The sequence below is a fragment of the Tiliqua scincoides genome, unplaced genomic scaffold (assembly GCF_035046505.1).
Source record: "Tiliqua scincoides isolate rTilSci1 unplaced genomic scaffold, rTilSci1.hap2 HAP2_SCAFFOLD_88, whole genome shotgun sequence".
Lineage (NCBI taxonomy): Eukaryota > Metazoa > Chordata > Lepidosauria > Squamata > Scincidae > Tiliqua > Tiliqua scincoides.
Window position 1 is genome coordinate 25000 of NW_027101668.1, and position 15053 is coordinate 40052.

General features: G+C 50.7%; 1 protein-coding gene and 1 pseudogene across 1 annotated transcript in view; one reads left to right on the top strand and one right to left on the bottom strand.

Moving 5' to 3' along the window:
- The first annotated feature begins 4095 nt into the window (after positions 1–4095).
- Positions 4096–4209, top strand: LOC136636100 (5S ribosomal RNA; annotated as a pseudogene).
- A 119-nt stretch (positions 4210–4328) lies between these two features.
- LOC136636095 (potassium channel subfamily T member 1) overlaps positions 4329–15053 on the bottom strand; it is an 80193-nt gene continuing 69468 nt past the window's right edge. The window contains exons 27-31 of the mRNA XM_066611110.1: positions 14565–14693; positions 13770–13790; positions 12785–13091; positions 7244–7328; positions 4329–6756 (exon numbers count right to left, since the gene is read on the bottom strand). Of these exons, the coding sequence (XP_066467207.1) occupies positions 6636–6756; positions 7244–7328; positions 12785–13091; positions 13770–13790; positions 14565–14693 (663 nt within the window). The 3' untranslated portion in view covers positions 4329–6635. The remainder of the gene's footprint in view (positions 6757–7243; positions 7329–12784; positions 13092–13769; positions 13791–14564; positions 14694–15053) is intronic.

Below are 15053 nucleotides of genomic sequence, written 5' to 3' on the forward strand. Positions count from 1 at the left end.
GTACCATGGTGGTGATGCTATTAGACAGGGAGCTGCCATCTGACCCAGTCACCTCCCTGCTCTGGGATGAAGTCACAGCATAGGAATTCTTCATGGACAGATGGAGGTAAGACACACACACACACGTCCATCTGGTGTGAGCTCCCTGATAGCAAAAGCACTCCTGCCACAGCTGGAGTGAAACATAAAGGGGTGCGAAAGACCTTGCAGGGATCAGGTCTGCCCCCATCACCCATTGGGAGTGTCTGCCTTGGACCTTTCAGGCTCTCACTCTCCTGCCTCTTGTGCTGAGAGAGGGAGGGCTCCAAATACAGGATCCCCCCAATAGTCTTGATGATTATGTGCATGTATCTCCTACCTGGTAACTGCTGCTGTAGCTCCTGGAGTGAGCCCCCTGCTGGAGGCTGTGGGTTAAGTCCTACCTGAGAGTTTTTTAATTTAAAAAAAAAAAAGCCTGCCTGAGATTTTAAGATAAGAAAAAAAACTCCTGCCTGAGACTTCAAAAAAAATAAAATAAAAAAGTCCTGTCTGCCTGAGACTTAAAATTTTTTTCATCTGCCCCTATAGAGATTCAAAACTCCAGCCTTTGGCTCCACAGACCATCATTTACTGCTTTGAGCCATAGGAGCTCTTGGGCTCCGGGTGTTCGGAACTACTCGTAATATTTGAGGCGTTGATGGCCACCAGCTGGGCCCCAGGTTTGAATGGTGCCGGCTACCCCATAGCCAGCAGTGCAAAAATGCTGGATGTTTCCGGACTTATGGGCTGTTCTCTTGGTGCTGTCCTACCTGTTCTCTTGGTGCTGGTTGTTTAGCCCCAGTTGGGGTCCTGGCACCAACAGGACCAATTGAGGCTGTACAACTTGCTCAAGGCTATACAGGTGGCAGGACCCATAATCCAGTAACAACCAGCTCGGCCAAGCTCTCGGCTGGGATCGAACCCGGGCCTGATAACGCCTTGGTGAATCACCAGCTTCACTGAGCCAGGGCGCCGGACAGGCACTATACGGCTCCTCGGAGTTTTGTCTTCTAAATGGCTGGGGAAGAATTTTTAAAAAAAGAGCCACAGCAAGTGGAAAAACACAGAAAAGGACATGAAAACTGATGGAAAATAAAATAACTATCGTTGTTAAAAGAATATACATAGCAGCTTGTTCAAAGTACAGGTCTGTCACATTTCCCCAAATGAAGTCACATCCCCTGAGAGCATCAAGTCTAATATATTAAAAATAAAATATTGAAATGAATGGGGACCCATGTGAAATGGGCTCGAGACCCACCTAGTCGGTCCTGACCCGCAGTTTGAGAAACACTGGCCTAGAGAACCTATGCCCACTTTAAGCTCATTAGCTCCCCTTCGTTCTCCAACAATGGCCCTAGTTCTGCACTGCAGGACCCACCACCAGGGTAGCTTGCCCGTTCAACCTGCAGAGGTCCTCCTTCCTCCTGCCAGCTTCTCCAGACACCACAGCAACACCTTGTTCCTCAGCAGGTCTTGGGAGTGACAGCCATACACCAATCTCCAGTGTCTCCAGCATCTCTTTTCCAGCAATCCTCAGAAGTCCATTTGTCCATTGGTCAGACAGCCGGTCCAGTAGTCCATCAGCCAGTCCATTAGTTCTTCAGTCCATTAATCCATCAGTTTAGTTCTCTCTCCTCCAAGCTCCTTCCTTCTACACCCACCACACTCTCCCTTCTTCAGGGGCTGCTTTTACCCCTTAATGACCTGGTTGCCTCTAGTACAGGGGTGCCCAAACCCCGGCCCCGAGGCCACTTGCGGCCCTCAAGGCCTCTCAATGCGGCCATCAGGGAGCTCCCAGTCTCCAATGAGCCTCTGGCCCTCCGGTGATTTGTTGGAGCCCACACTGGCCAGACGCAACTGCTCTCAGCATGAGGGCAACTGTTTGACCTCTCGGTGAGCTGTGGGATGAGGGCTCCCTCCACTGCTTGCTGTTTCACATCTGTGATGCAGTAGCGGCAGCAAAGGAAAGGTCAGCCTTGCTTTGTGCAAGGCCTTTTATAGGCCTTGAGCAATTGTAAGACCTTCATTCATTCATACAAGTTCATCTTTAATATATTCATTTATGTAAACATATGTAAATTTATTCAAATTTGAAATGTAAATTAATTCTTCCCCCCCCCCCCGGTCCCCGACACAGTGTCAGAGAGACGATGTGGCCCTCCTGCCAAAAACTTTGGACACCCCTGTTCTAGTAGGCTGCCTCTATGCAGCCTATCCACTGCTAGTTAGAGCCCTGGGGTTAACCCTATGCTTGCCTGCCAGAACAAGGGACCACTATTGACCCCACACCCCATCTCCTCTTGGGATCTTGCCCATTTCCATTACAGGACCATGCAAAGTGGTACAGTGTGGGGGACAAGTGTTGAGAAGAACCAGTATAGACCCATTGTGGCTTGTAACCTGTGATGGACTTTGCCTCCATCTAATCTGTCCCATCTCTTTTGCAAGGCCTTCAGGTGCCATTCGGTGGCAAGGAGTTCCACAGATGAACTACAACCATCAGAGTGGGTCTAATAGACTAATGTCACAAAGCAGGCCCCAGTGACACTATTGTTGTCATAAGAACATAAGAACAGCCCCACTGGATCAGGCCATAGGCCCATCTAGTCCAGCTTCCTGTATCTCACAGCGGCCCACCAGATGCCCCAGGGAGCACACCAGATAACAAGAGACCTCATCCTGGTGCCCTCCCTTGCATCTGGCCTTCTGACATAGCCTATTTCTAAAATCAGGAGGTTGCGCATACAATCAGGAGGTTGCGCATACAATCAGGAGGTTGCGCATACAATCAGGTCAGGTCTGCTAGGGAAAAAAAAGACACATAGACAGGACTTTGACACTTTAAAGCGAGCAGGCAGAGCCCAGTGTTGGACAACTTCCGAAGTGACCCCAGACCCCTCCAGTTTAACCAGTGAGACCCACTGAAACTTGCCTTGCTGCATGCAGCTATTTTATTTCAAGGTTGTCGATTTCAAAATGGCATCCCTCGGTGAAGCCAGGTCACAAATAGTATACAAAACCCCCAGCATCCCATTGGGTTGGTCTATAGTGTGTTTCTCCAGAGCAGCTAACAAAAGTGCATTCCCTAAGGGGGGTGGAGAGAGGTGGAACCCACAAGTGACCCCTTAGCCTATGGGAAACGGGGGTGACCGTGTCACCCTTATCCCGAGGCGATTAAAAAAATTGGGGTCTCCTTTACAGTGTGTAATTTTCTTTTTCCTGACTTGTAGTAGAAAATAGGAAACAGATAGGAACCATGCAGGGAATCTAACAGCCCAATCCTAGGCATATCTACTCAGAAGTAAGTCTCATTTGAGTCAGTGGGGCTTACTCCCAGGAAAGCGTGGATCGGATTGGGCTGCAAGCTTGGTCACAAATAGGAAACCCTATTATGAGAGTCTCCGAACAAATAGGGAACACAAGCCGTTCCCTTGGCCTGATGGTGTAGGTTCTGTTGCTTGCCCTCCCCTAGGAGGGCTTGGTCCACCCCCAGGTTGGGAGGAACTGAGTCTACCTGTTGAGCTTCAGACCTTTCTCAGCCCTCGGTTTCCTTTCTGGAACAAGTCTTAACCCAGGTTGCTGTGGGGTAGCGGCTAAGTAGGCAAGTCGCTCCCATTCACCCTCAGTCTTCCCTACCTGCAAAATGGGAACACTTCATGCGGTCGTTGAAAGAATCGCATCAAGGCGTGTGGGACTCTTGGCGTGCTCAGAAACGTAGGAGGCATTGCGTCCAGCTCAGTGGCGCGGTGACTTGGTTCTCCTAAACTTTCTCCTCATCTTTCGGTGAACAGGAACAAAGCCAGCCCCCCCCCCTTCCAGAACCTTCCTTGCAACCCTTGGATAAATGAGTAGCAGCCAAGGAAATTGGGGGTAAGAGAGAAACCCACAACTGGACCCGTAAATTAACCTGTCGATTGTGGCAATTATGTTTACAGATGTCTTATTGCTGTTTTAAGGTGTCCTCGCTGGTTACGGTTTTTTAGTGTATGGTGTGTGTTTTAATTGTGATTTTTCTTTTTTTTTGTATTTTTGCATTGCTTCTTGGTTCCCTTCTCTGCACAGCATTAGCTCTGTTTTAACGGTTACCCTGCAGGTGCCTGATCTCATCTGATCTCGGAAGCTAAGCAGGGTCAGGCCTGGTTAGTACTTGGATGGGAGACCGCCTGGGAATACCAGGTGCTGTAGGCTTATACCATAGTCTTTCGAGACTGAAGGTTGCCAACTATCTCCCTATACTGAACACTATCTCCGGATCTTGTCTGATCTCAGAAGCTAAGCAGGGTCAGGCCTGGTTAGTACTTGGATGGGAAACCGCCTGGGAATACCGGGTGCTGTAGGCTTATACCATAGTCTTTCCAGACTGAAGGTTGCCAACCAAAAGTTTACCTGCAACAACTTAAAACAAAGGGGGGTGGGAAGAAACTTAATTTTGAAACATTTTTTTTTAAATAACCCAGAATGTGTTTCTCAACTTCTAAGTTGCAACAAGGTTTCTCTTGGTGTATCCTGCAAACAACCCCCCTGTATGTGCCCATTTTCTTGCTGGAATAAATGTTGCACAGACCATGATATCTCCTTGGTAGCCAGGATGCATATTTCCCGCCCCACCCCAACAGGATGCACTTGTAGATAAATATTCTCCATTTTTACGAATGCCCAGCAGGCAGGACGGTTACAAAAATAAAATATTTTACATCTGTCTGTTCTTGATAGAAAAAAAAAAATCAAACATTTTAATTGCAAGAGGTCCGTTAACCACAGCTTCATTTCCGTTACACGCCCCCAAGGCTGTCATGGGTATGCCATAGAAATAACTCATGTTAAAATATGTTAATGGCAGAATATGGGCACAATCCTAACCAGGTCTACTCAGAAGTAAGACCTAGTGTGTTCAATGGGCCTTACCCCCAGGAAAGTGAGGTTAGGATTGCAGCCTCAGTGAATGCTGAGGTTGACTTGAGTCCGAGACCAAGCCTAGACATGTCTACTCAGAAAGAAGCCCCATTGTAGTCAATGGGACTTCCTCCCAGGAAAGTGCGGATAGGATTGCAGCGTCAATCATTGGCCCCATTTGAACTTCAGCATGGTCTTCAGGCATCGCCAGGGACTTCTCACCCTCCTTTTGTGGCAAGAGAGGCCAAAAGAGCACGAGATTGTCAAGCTGACCACCAGTGGTGGGAAGACCCAGCTGCATCTTGGGTGAGGGCTAGTCCAGCCATTTTCAACCACCGTGCTGTGGCACACTGGTGTGCCGTGAGTGGTGCACAGGTGTGCCACAGGAATTTGGGGGGAGGTCATTTATTAATAGGGCCACTGGGAGATGCGAGCCCCCCACTGGCAGCACGGTGTGCCTTGTCAATTGTCAACAACCTGGTGGTGTGCCTTGACCATTTCAGTGCCTTGTGGGTGTGCCGTGAGATGAAAAAGGTTGGAAATCACTGGGCTAGTCGGTTAGGGTGGGGGGAACAGATTGGAGTTGACTTGGTAAGCCTTGTTGGTCCTGCAGAATTAGGACAAGGCGTGTGCAATGGGACTAAGGCCCCCATCCTGCCCCCAAAAGCTCGATTGGATTTTAATCGCCGGAACACTTTTCTCCGGAGGAACCTGCAGTGCAACACACCACCCCACACTTCACCCTTCTAGACTTTCCAGGTCATGCTCAGCTCATGCTCAGCTGAGTTCCATATCTGTGACACCTTTTACACGTGGATAAACAGTTGCCCCATTCAGGGGCTCAGCACCTCAATAGGGAGAATGCCAAACTACATCTGAAACGAGTCCTGCAAATTGGCAGCTTTGACGTGGGTAGGGGGGAGGATGGCAGCTCTGTGGTGGTCCCCTTCTGTTAAGTGGTAGTGAGTGCACTCCCCAGTGATGCTGGGGGGGCGGGCGCACTGGTTTTCTTTTTACCAATAAATCACCAGGCTGGAGCCAGGAAGCATTGCTCTCGCCAAGGAACCGGGTATAGGGCACTGTCATGAAGCCAAAATCAGAGCAAAGGCATCACCGGTTTGGGGCTGAAAAGAAAACCATGGCAAACTTAGACGCCCTGAGCTTCCTCTGCCGACTCGGATGTCACCCCTGTGTTAGAAAAGCTGGATAACTCTGCTTGAACCCACTGGGGCTGCCACCTGAGCTCGTCCCACAGGCCCACACACCAGGGAGCATGGCTGTCCAGCCGGGTGAAAACACCAAACCAGTGGCCACCACCAGAATACCACTTAATTTTTTATCTCACTGTTCCTCTCCTGGTGCGATGGTGGCGTTGCTCCTGGGTTAAACGGATGACACTTAATGACGCCGTGCGGTCCTATTTTTCATCCGCCCCCCCCCCAAACCGGAGCAAAAAGACCCAGACTTGTACGGATTATCCAGTCTTCCCCGGGAGCTGGCATCATGGAGCCCGAGGCCCTTCTGCAGGAGACAAGCTACACGGTAGACCCAAACTGGCCCCTGTTGTCCTCGTGAGCTTTTCGCCACGAAAGTTCATCCTGTGTCCCCTTAGAAAACGGTCCCTTCCCCTCCGTCTCAGTTTGTCGCTGACTCTGTTACAGGTCCATGCAAGAAGAAGAGGGGGAGGATATGCGTCCCCTGCAAAAACGGGGAGCGTCGGCTCAGAGTTGCGTCTCGTCTCTCGTCTCAGGGTTACGGGGCTCCGGCTTGTGACTGCAGCTGCTCTTTCGACTGTGATTCTCGTTCTCCACGTGAGCTAAAGGGTCGGGTCGTATTAAATACCTGCAGGGAAATAAAGTCCGTCAGCAAAGTTGGCTTCTCTGCTATGAATTCGACGCTGCTGTGAGAGCCAGTGGGGTGTAGTGGTTTGGGAGGTGGACTTAAGACCTGGATGAACCAGGTTCAAATCCCCCCCAGACACAAAGCTTCCGGGGTGACCTTGGGCCAGTCCCTTTCTCTCAGCCTCACCTACCTCGCAGGGTTGTTGTGAGGACAGGAAAGAGGGGAGGAGCAGCTGTGTGAACCACCCTGAGCTCTTTGGAGGAAGGGCGGTATCAAAATGTGAATAAATAAAAATAATAAATAATAATAATTCCCTAAGGCTGCGGGATAAGGAGGGACCACTGTAAAAGGGAACACAAACCTGCCCGTCTTTGCATAGTGCTTCAAGGGGCTACCTCAACCTACAGCTAGATCCCTGTTCGGTCGTCATCAGCGCTCACCGCTGGGGCCCGTCCCCCTGAATTATCTTGGCGGAGCCCCTACTTACACAATGTCGTTGACCTCCAGCCGCGTGTCCGGAGGAGGGTTGATGAGGACGTAGGACAACGTGTTTTGATGGTCGTTCATTTCATCTGCAAGACAGACGCGTGCGATGGGTGACGGGGCCCGGGCGTGACGGCAAGTTCCCCGCTGGAGGTCGGCAAATCTTTGGGGCGCATTGAGTACCTGCCTTGGGACATGCAACCGGGGACACCAGGCAGGAAGGATGGGTGGGCGACGCTGGGTTGTTCAATTGTTCTTAACACTTTTGTACGATCAGAATTTTTTTTTTTTTAAAGGCTCCAATAGGTTGTGACTCAATCCAGGCATTTACTGATCCAGGCATGCAAATTTGTGACAGAGGAAAATAAATACTCATGCACGTTTTCAAAGCTGAGAGGGGCTACAAATGCAAATGAACCCCCCCCCCCATTTATTCCTTGGCCCGAGGCTGACCCTGTTTGCACTCCCTATCGACGTTCAATGGGACCTTGCCAGGCTCCTCTCATATCCTAGGACAGGGCACATCAAAGTGGCCACTGTTTATTGGGGCCATGTTTCCCCCCCCCCCCACTGGCTTTTGTTGCAAAAAAAAAAAGCCACACCACACGCAATGGCTCAGCGGCGCACAAAAAAAAAATGAAAAGGTATGGCGATGTGATCGGTTTTGCATAACTAGTCTGAGAAATGGGCGCAATGGATCGGATACAGTTCTCCGCTTGTCTGAGAAATGGGCGTGGGGACAGAGTGCCCCAGGCGCATTGGAGGCGCACATGCTTGCCCAAAGACTATGGGATTGGGATGTGAGAACGCATGCAGGCCACTGGTTCATGGGACAAGGAGGATAAGTGAGTCCAACCCACACCCTCCAACTAGGAGCTTCCTACTAAGCCTCTCTCTGAGTCTAATCCCGCAACTTCCCGTTGAACAAACAGTGACAAGACTGGGGAGGCACAGCGCGTGGAGCTCCCAGGTTGACATCATGCCGCAAAGCATTCTGGGGGCTACCTGGAAGCCCCCAGTGCCTGCGTGATCATCAGGGAGGCCGAGATGTTGCTGCTGCAAGCCAAAAGACTACAACTCAGCCTCTTCGGGGACTGCGCAACTGCTCAGAAACTGGGCAGAACTTGTGCGTTTGGCCCACTTGAAAATCAATGGCGCATGTGGGAGAGAAACAGACAGCCTAACTGGGGGTCGCATGAATGCGCATGTTTATAATGACGGAGGCTTTAGTAGATACTACCCAGAAAGTTGCATTGTGGCAGCGTGGCTTCCAAGTCCTTAATTTAGTAAGCCCTAAGCACGCCCAACACATTGCATACAGTCTTAGCCACAAGTTGGAAGGGTACGACCTCAAGGCTAAAGGCAGAGCGGGATGGCCCAGGGGGTCTTAGTGCCAAGCAACTTCATGTTACAGGTGGGTTTCAGTTCTGCAGGAGGCCACAACAAACAAGGCCCCGCAAGCACCCTTAAGCCACACTCTCTTTTGTCGTGGGCTGAGTGGCAAAATCAAGACCCCTTCTCAGCCTCCTCTTCTCCAGGCTAAACATGCTAAGTTCCCCCAACCTTTCACCGTAGGTCTGGTTCTCCAGTCCTCTGCTCACCCTCGCCGCTCTTCTCTGAACCCTGGGTGCCTCTTCTCTCAAGCGTGGGTGCCCACCCCTTTGCCTTGCCTCTCAAAAAACCCCAACAGTCCCATGCAGACATAATGCCACTTTCCAAAAGAGGACCGTGATGACAAAGGCCGAACCAGCAAGCAGAAGGAAGACGAACATGAGCTCAGATGGGACGCGGATGAACTGTGAAATGTGTGCACGAACCAGACCGTAATGGCAACGCCCTCCTGCTCCCCAAAGCTCTTTCTCCTGTCTACAGCTCCATCCAGGACTGCTTGTCAAGGACGTACATGTGACGTCCCAAGCCTGAACTAAAAGGGTGGAAAGTTCTCTGCTGGCAACGGTGCCCATCTCAAGAGGTCCGGTGTTGAATCAAGCAAGGAATTAACCCCTGCTAATTGGGTAAGAGGCACTTTTTCAAGTGGGTGCTCTTTTTTTTAGCAGGGGGAGAGTAACTGGCCCACTTCCCCCCAGCACTGTCTGTTCTAGTGGTTGTCTGCTGGTGTTCTTTTGCATCTTTTTAGATTGTGAGCTCTTTTGGGACACGGAGCCATCTAGTTATTTGATTTTTCTCTGTAAACCTCTTTGTGAACTTTTAGTTGAAAAGCGGTATATAAATACTGTTAATAATAATAATAATAACATCCGTTCCCGGCAGCTTGGACCAGGGCTAGTACTTGGATGGGAGACCATCTGGGAATAACGGCTGCTGTAGGCTTATACCATAGTCTTTCCAGACTGAAGGTTGCCAACCTATATTCCTACCAGTCCATGTGGGCACCCCCCCACACAGGGGATGGCAGCTTTTAATTTCCTTAATTCAAGAGTATCCTTACGCCAAACAACCCCCCTCGCTATCCTTTTAGTTTCCCCTGGCAAGGGAGACCATCAAGCAGAAGCTTTGGTTGAGGATTCCGTGCTACAGGCAGAAGATCGGGCTAGATGACCTCATGGGACCCCTTCCAACACTATGATTCTAAGACAAGGCGTAAGCTGCGCATGCCCCTGTTGCGTTTTGTGAAGGGAGGATTTTAAGCAGCCACAAAAGTTGTGTGTTTATCGCCAAAAAGCTTTCTCAGCAGCTTGCTTAGGGTCTCGTTTCCGACATGGCATTTTTTTTGGGGGGGAGTAGGGAGGTGGCAGACCTAGAGTTGGCAAGATCTGGCTGGGCCATGAGTTAAGCCCGACTCTCGGGGGTGGGCAGGGGGAGGAAGACATTTACCTTGCAAATATCCAAGATTTACCCGATTCATCACATCACAGGCTGTTAAATTTGCTACATCCTCTACAGAACACACAGAAAAAGATAAAAAAAAAAGAACACACACACACACAACAGAAAAAAACCGACAAGGCACAGACATAAACAGAGAGAGAAAAGAAGAGAAAGATCAGCAAGCGACTCGGAGAGGTTTCAGAGAGCAGCTTCAAGTGGTCGGACGGGCAGGAAAGTCATGGAAAATAGACATGGAAAAGCAAAAGGAAGCCAGGATCATGAGCTGTGGCCCAGGATGTTGCAGGAGTCGGGACTCTAGCGGGCGAGAACAGACTCCGTGTCCCATCGGGAAGATCGGGGGCATTCACCTTGGGAGCGCCTTCCCTCCCACAACAGATACAAAGGGGTGTAGTTGTGGGGGAGCTGAGCTCTGGGGCTTCTCCCACAACAGGACTGGGAACGCTCAGATGCGGCCTTTGAAATGTGTTCCCCCCCCCCAAAGGACCCTAGCCAAGAAGCAGAATCGGGCTCAGTTTGAGGCAAACTGAGACGTTTGCCTCGGGGCCGATGTGAAGATCCAGGTCAGCGTTTCTTAAAAGTGTGCTCCTTGAGACCCCTCCAGGGGTTCCACAGGCACATCAGCACTGTGAGACAAGTCTGCAGGGGCCAAGCCTCTAAGGGGCCAAGCCTCCAAGCCACTCCAAGGCTTCAAGAGGAAACGGACTAGAACTTTGAATGGTCTGAGAAGTTTCAAAGTAGAAAGGGGTAGGAGAAGAACTTCAACTTAGTTGGCACCCTCCCTTATGTGACACCCGACCCTCTAGAGCGGCATAATCTCTTCCCACTCCCTGAATTTGAAAACAAAGGGGGAAGAACAAAAGAGAAAGTGTAATCAGCTAGGACAGGGATCTCCAAACTTTTTGGCCAGAGGGCCGCATCAAATATCTGGGGTGGTGTGGAGGGCCGGAAAAAGAATTTAAATAAATAAGAGATGGAACTTAGATGAGTGAACAAATGAATGAACGGGCTCACTCGTTCAACCTCCCTGGCCCTCAGAACACCCTCCAGACGCAACCAGAGCATAGCTCTGGTCATATACCAGAGTGGGCTGGAGGCTTTCAGGGGACAAGAGCCTGGCTGCGGGCCAGGAAGAGGCTTCCCGTGGGCCGCATCTGGCCCCCGGGCCAGGGTTTGGAGACCCCTGAGCTAGGAGACACACAGCTCACTCTACTCTTCTCCCGTCCTCCACACTTCCTTGAGAAATCTAGGGAATGAGAAGAGGCAGAACTTGCCTCTGTTCCCTGTGGCGTCTGCCTCAGTCCGCCTCATTAATGGGCCGGCCCTGACCGAGAGGCTCAATCAGTGTCGCCAGTGGAAAGTTCTCTGCCATGTTTCTTTCATGTGCCTTTCCTGCTTTGGCATGCAAATTAAAAATATATATCGTCACCCGTCTTGGTACCGCCTGCGACGCTTGCCCCAAAATGTCATTGACCTGCCAAACCCCCGCAGGATTTGGTTTGAGTTTCACTACGGTGCGTGCCGTGCGCGCGCAAGAAGCCATCGTCTGACCGCTACGGTGGAAGGGAAAGCATGAAGGGACAGGACAGCCAGTAGCACAAGATGGGCTTAAAAGAAAATCTGGAGAGAAGAACTTAAAAAAAGAAGCAGGTAAGCTGTGGAATGAGGATTTTTCATTGTAACCCAAAGCTTCGATTCTCACCCCTCCCCCGTTCCTCCATTTTCCTTTGATTGCCAACTGGTTTCATTTCCAATTGGCCTCCTGATGTCCTTCAACAAGTTCTCATTTCCCCACCAGCAAACACTCTCCGTTGCCCCAAAGCGTGGGAGACGGCAAGTTCGGACCACCTTGGAAGTTTTCACATGAGGCTGGGAATTATTTCCACAGTTGCGTGAACCCCTCGGTGCGTGAAGACCCCACCAGGTGAGAAGATGGTTCTCCCACCTTCTTCTCCGGATGGAGACCAGGTTGTATTTAGAGCTCGACCCTATGCCTATCTCCCCAGAAGTAAGTCCCTTTATAGTCAACGGGGCTTCCTGCCAGGTCAGTGCGGATGGGATCGCAGCCTTAATTCCTTCTTACCAGCCTCTCTCCGGACCCAGTTGAAGCAGCACCCAGAGCCACATAACAACCCTGACATCAGCAAGTCGGTGAATCAACTTATCAGTTGCAAATGAAAAATACGCAAGTCGTGATCATATTCTCAAGATATGGGAGAGCCCAATGATTATGTGGGCAGCCCTTTCGGCGGTGACACCTCAGCACAGAGAGACCTGATGGCGGTGTTGGGAGAAGCTGGCTAAAGAACTTCTGCAGGCTGCATCAGGCCTCTGGGCCTAAGATTTTGGCCAACCAGGCACAGATTTTGGAATCACGTGACTACTGATGCTATGCCCCTGATCAGCGGCCTTTTTTCCATCCTCGCACCCAAAAAACGAATGAAGAAACATCAAAATATTCAGATCAGCGCCAAATTTGGTTACGCAGTGTCATCGGCACAGCCTGGATACGGTGAGTTGTTCTCGAGTAGAACCAACCGGAATATGAGATTGCAGGTCCAAAGTTTCAAAATGCCCGCAGGAGAGGAAGAATCGGTCAAATGCTAAATTGTACAGGACAAAGGAGCGACCCCCCCCTCAAAAAAAGCATCCCTAAAGGCACCGCGAGCCACAGAGGCAAAGCTCCAAGGCCACTTACCGTATCCTGTCGTGGGCAAACCCAGATGCTTCATTCTGTTCTTCACCAGTTCCGACAACTCCTGCCGCTCCGACCGCCGGTAGAGGCTGAGTCTCTGCTGGTTGATCCACTCCGCGGTTTTGGCCGTGTGTTTGTTGGTCCCTTTCCGACTCAGCCGCCGGGCCCACTGCATGCTCTTGCGCCTCAGCAAGGGGTGCTCCGTTTGGTCGCCGGGGCACGAGTTCCGATGATGGCTGGTCTTGGAGTTCCAGTGGTCCTTGACCTCTTTGGTATCCTCGCAGTCCTCCACGTTGATTGAGATCTGTGACTGGGAACACCAGTAGGCCATGAAAGAAAGCCATAGCCAACTTTGGATCCCCTGATGCAACGCAGGGAGATAGTTTACTTTTGAAAAGACCAAGCTACTAGTCCTCAGGGTTCCAGAGGAAGGCTTGGAGGAGAGCAGTTGCAGAGAACTTGGAACACAATTCAGAGTGGGTGAGTCTACAATGACCTGCACAGCTTTCTCCTGTCTTGTGGCTGGCAAACTCAAATTAAATTGCGCAGGCTGCGCAACTCATTGTGCAACATTTCCCCAGGAGGAGGAACCTGACTGCGAGTAACCTGACCCTTCCTGAGGTCAGCCGTTCCGTAATTTTCAAGGCTCTGCAGAATGAATCGCTGTCCCGATCGCCCAATCCCAAACAGCTGTCCCTTCCTGAGGTCAGCCGTTCCGTAATTTCCAAGGCTCTGCAGAATGAATCGCTGTCCCAATTGAAGGTGGCCCTTTTTTTGCGGGTGACCCAAGCGGATCCCACTGGATCTATTCCCAGAGGCACCCGAGAACCAATTTGCTCCTTCTTCCATAGCACAGCCCTTCGGGTCTTGGAGTAAACACCCCTCTACAAAGATACCCCCCTTCCTTTCCTACCATTAGTAGGTAAATCTTTACCCTACGTTTACAGGTAAAACACCAATGAAAAACCGGAACAGAAGCAAGACTCACCTGCGTCCTGATGTCATGAGGCTTAAAAAACAAACAAAAAAGGGATATCTTGATTAAAAGTCATTTGTATTCTGTACCACTATCCACAGACACCTGTTTTAAACTGGAGGCCTTGGCGGCGAGACCCTTAACTTAAACTAGAAATCTAGGGAGCCTGGAGACATAAAGAAGTAGTGGCTGCCCTTGCTGCTCTGCAGCGCCACCAGCCATGGATGGCAGAGGGCGGTACTGCAGCTGCTTGTCTGTTATAGATAAGGCCTTAATTCTGCTGCTGCTACCTCTGTCCTCACCTGAAATGGGCTGGTAACTGTCACTTGCCTATTATTTGGGAGTGCCAGGTGGTCCCTGGTGATACCTGCATGTCTGGTCTTTGTCCCAGCCCCAACCACCAAAGACAGATCCCTGCTGATGCTACAATGGAGTTAAGGGGTTCGAAGGATGATGGAGATCTTGAAATTGCCTCCAAAAACTGGAAGTAGCTTTCAGAGGCTTCTGCAGGCCCACAGAGATCTGCAGAGGGGGTTGCTGGCCCGGTGCGACCTGGAAAAGGCCCTCTGGGACCTTCCAGGTTCCACCAGCAGCGTCGCATTGGACAAGGTGGGTCATGGCATAGTGAAGATCAAGAATTGCTGTCTTACACTAATGTTTAATGGACACCATGCTGCCTTGGCAGCAGTTTTGTGGCTGTAAATGTATCGCAAGGTACCAAAGAAGGAGAAACTAGATTTGAGAGCTGGCTGGAGGACCAGGCAGAGGAGGAAGGACCAGGCACACTCTCTTGGCTCTGCTTCTTACATCAGTGGTTGAGAACATGTGGGACTCCGTCCGATAGATGCCGATGGGGATCTCAGCGCTGGAGGAGCAGAGTTTCTGGAAGAGCCGCCCGTACGACCGGATCCACAGGTCGTCCTCGGTGATTTTCATCTACTCAATGGAGAGATGAAAGGAATGGAAGGGAGAAAGATCTTAAGACAGCTGAGGTGGCTAAGAGCTGCATTTCTAGCTCTGGGGTGTCAAATGTAGGGCTTGTGGGGTCCCCAGAAGCTTTGTCTCCAGCCACCATGTTCATTGGGTTATAAGAACATAAGAACAGCCCCACTGAATCAGGCCATAGGCCCATCTAGTCCAGCTTCCTGTATCTCACAGAGGCCCACCAAATGCCCCAGGGAGCATAAGAACATAAGAACGGCCCCACTGAATCAGGCCATAGGCCCATCTAGTCCAGCTTCCTGTATCTCACAGCGGCCCACCAAATGCCCCAGGAAGCATAAGAACATAAGAACA